Source organism: Egretta garzetta, unplaced genomic scaffold (genome assembly GCF_000687185.1).
Source record: "Egretta garzetta isolate BGI_Z169 unplaced genomic scaffold, ASM68718v1 scaffold438, whole genome shotgun sequence".
Taxonomy (NCBI): Eukaryota; Metazoa; Chordata; class Aves; order Pelecaniformes; family Ardeidae; genus Egretta; species Egretta garzetta.
In genome coordinates, this window is record NW_009260406.1 from 6,868 (window position 1) to 9,232 (window position 2,365).

The following is a 2,365-nucleotide window of genomic DNA, read 5'->3' on the forward strand; positions in this document are numbered from 1 at the left end:
GTGGCGTGCAGAGCTGGGGCAGGGTAACGCAGCCTGAGGGCCCGCCTGCCTCTGCCCTGGCCTCTCTAAGCTCACTGTGTTGTTCCTTGTTCCTCTAGTGGTCTGTAGTTTTGCTATTGTTATTTCATTCTTGCTGCCAGGCTGTCTGGGGAGGTGGAAGTTCAGCTGCAGAGTCACACACTGATGTTGTGGGTCCCCCATGAAGCTGTGTCCATGGGAATGACTGTTCCAGATTTCCTCTAACCTGTGGGGCTGTGAGCAATGCAGCTCGTGGGACTGGAGAATAATCTCGTTTTCCCTTAATCGGGTGATGTCATTAGGGCACTTGGATATCTGTTTGAGGTTTCCTTCAGAGCTGTGTATGGCCCTCCAGAATCTGAACCTGTCCCATCGCAAACTTTGTTAACACTCCATGAAGAAGAACAGAGGTGGAGAAAATGTTTTCTCCATGAAAAAATTTTCTCAAAATATTTTCTTCAAGAAAATTTTCTCTATGGAGAAAATGGTGTTGGATTTGTGAATTGAGCCATGCGTGTCCTTGGCTTGAAGTGGGGTGCTTAGACCTTGAGAGAGGGTGAGACATTTAGCTATTTTCACTGAATCCCTCTGTTCTCAGTAGTGTCTGGTTGTTTTTCAGGGATAACACAAGACCGTGACCACTCTCCATCTCATGAAGAACAAGCCAGTTGCAGCTCACAAAAACTTGAGGGACAGACCAGCTGCCCTCACCCTGCACTAAGCCACAGGCAATCCTTTTGCCTTGCTGGACTCTCTCAGTTCTCCTTGAGTGTAGCAGAAATGCTGAGGGTTTCTGACATCCAAGATAGCTCTGCAGGTAAGATGGGGGGAGCTTTAAAATCTGCAAACCTCTCCAATTGCCTTCTGCTATCCTCATTCCTTAACATGGAGAGTGAATATGCTGACAAACCCTTCTGCAATAGGAGCGGTTTAATCTGAAAAGGAAAGAGCAGGACTGGCCCCTGCCCCCGCTGTTCCCATGAGCTCACTGCTGCAGAGCAGGGCTGACTCCTCAGCAGCCAGCGGGCAGAGGCCCCTGCTCCTCACTGCACACTTGGCCAACACAAGCCAGATCTGCAGCCATGGAGCAGAAGGAAGGTCTGCTGGAAAAGGAAGGGGGAGCGAGAAGTGTAGCATGGTGGAAGTATCAGATTTTCCTCAGAGAAGTCTCCCCTAAGTCTTCATTGTCTCTTCCTCTAAGAACAGGTCCCAATACCCAGAGGCAGCAGTTACCCAACAGCAGCTCCATCACCCAGTTCCTCCTCCTTCACAGTCACACGGGAGCTGCAGCTCTTGCACTTCTGGATCTTCCTGGGAATCTACCTGGCTGCCCTCCTGGGCAATGGCCTCATCATTGCAGCTGTAGCCTATGACCACCACCTCCACACCCCCATGTACTTCTTCCTCCTCAACCTCTCCCTCCTTGACCTGGCCTCCATCTCCACCACTATCCCTAAATCCATGGCCAATTCCCTATGGGACACCAGAGCCATCTCCTACTTGGGATGTGCTGTCCAGCTCTTTCTCTTTACATTCTTGACATTAGCAGAGTATTATGGGGGTTGGACTCGATGACCTCTAGTGGTCCCTTCCAACCCAAAACATTCTATGATTCTATGATTCTATGATTATCTTCTCACTGTCATGGCCTATGACCGCTACGTTGCCATCTGCAAACCCCTGCACTACGGGACCCTCCTGAGCAGCAGAGCTTGTGTCCACATGGCAGCAGCTGCCTGGGGCAGTGGGTTTCTCGGTTCTCTCCTGCACACTGTCACTACGTTTTCAGTGCCACTCTGCAAGGGCAATGCTGTGGATCAGTTCTTCTGTGAAATCCCCCAGATCCTCAAGCTCTCCTGCTCAGATGCCTACCTCAGGGAGGTTGGGCTTATTGTGGTCAGTGTCTGTTTAGCACTTGGCTGTTTTGCTTTCATCATGCTGTCCTACATGCAGATCTTCAGGGCTGTGCTGAGGAACCCCTCTCAGCACGGACGGCACAAAGCCTTTTCCACGTGCCTCCCTCACCTGGCCGTGATCTCCCTGTTTCTCAGCACTGGCATATTTTCCAACATGAAACCTCCCTCCATGTCTTCTCCATTACTGGATCTAGTTGTGGCAGTCCTGTATGCAGTGTTTCCTCCAGCAGTGAACCCCCTCATCTACAGCATGAGGAACAAGGAACTCATTAATTCCATGAGAAAACTGATGACTGGATTTTCTCAGAAGAAATGAACTATCATCTTGGGAAATTACTCATAATGTAGCTCCTCATAAGTTCAGCCTCTTTCTGCTATTAGTCCTTCTTTTTGTTTTGACTTTTTTTCTTTTCCTACCTGTGATCATGTTT

At 49.6% G+C, this 2,365-nt stretch overlaps 1 protein-coding gene across 1 annotated transcript; it reads left to right on the top strand.

Annotated features, from left to right (window-relative positions):
- Positions 1 to 1,683: 1,683 nt before the first annotated feature.
- On the top strand, positions 1,684 to 2,250 carry LOC104130408 (olfactory receptor 14J1-like; the record flags this gene model as incomplete). Its single annotated transcript, XM_035898950.1, has 1 exon — positions 1,684 to 2,250. A coding segment is annotated over one exon (567 nt), but the record flags the coding sequence as incomplete, so codon positions are not given.
- Positions 2,251 to 2,365: the final 115 nt, after the last annotated feature.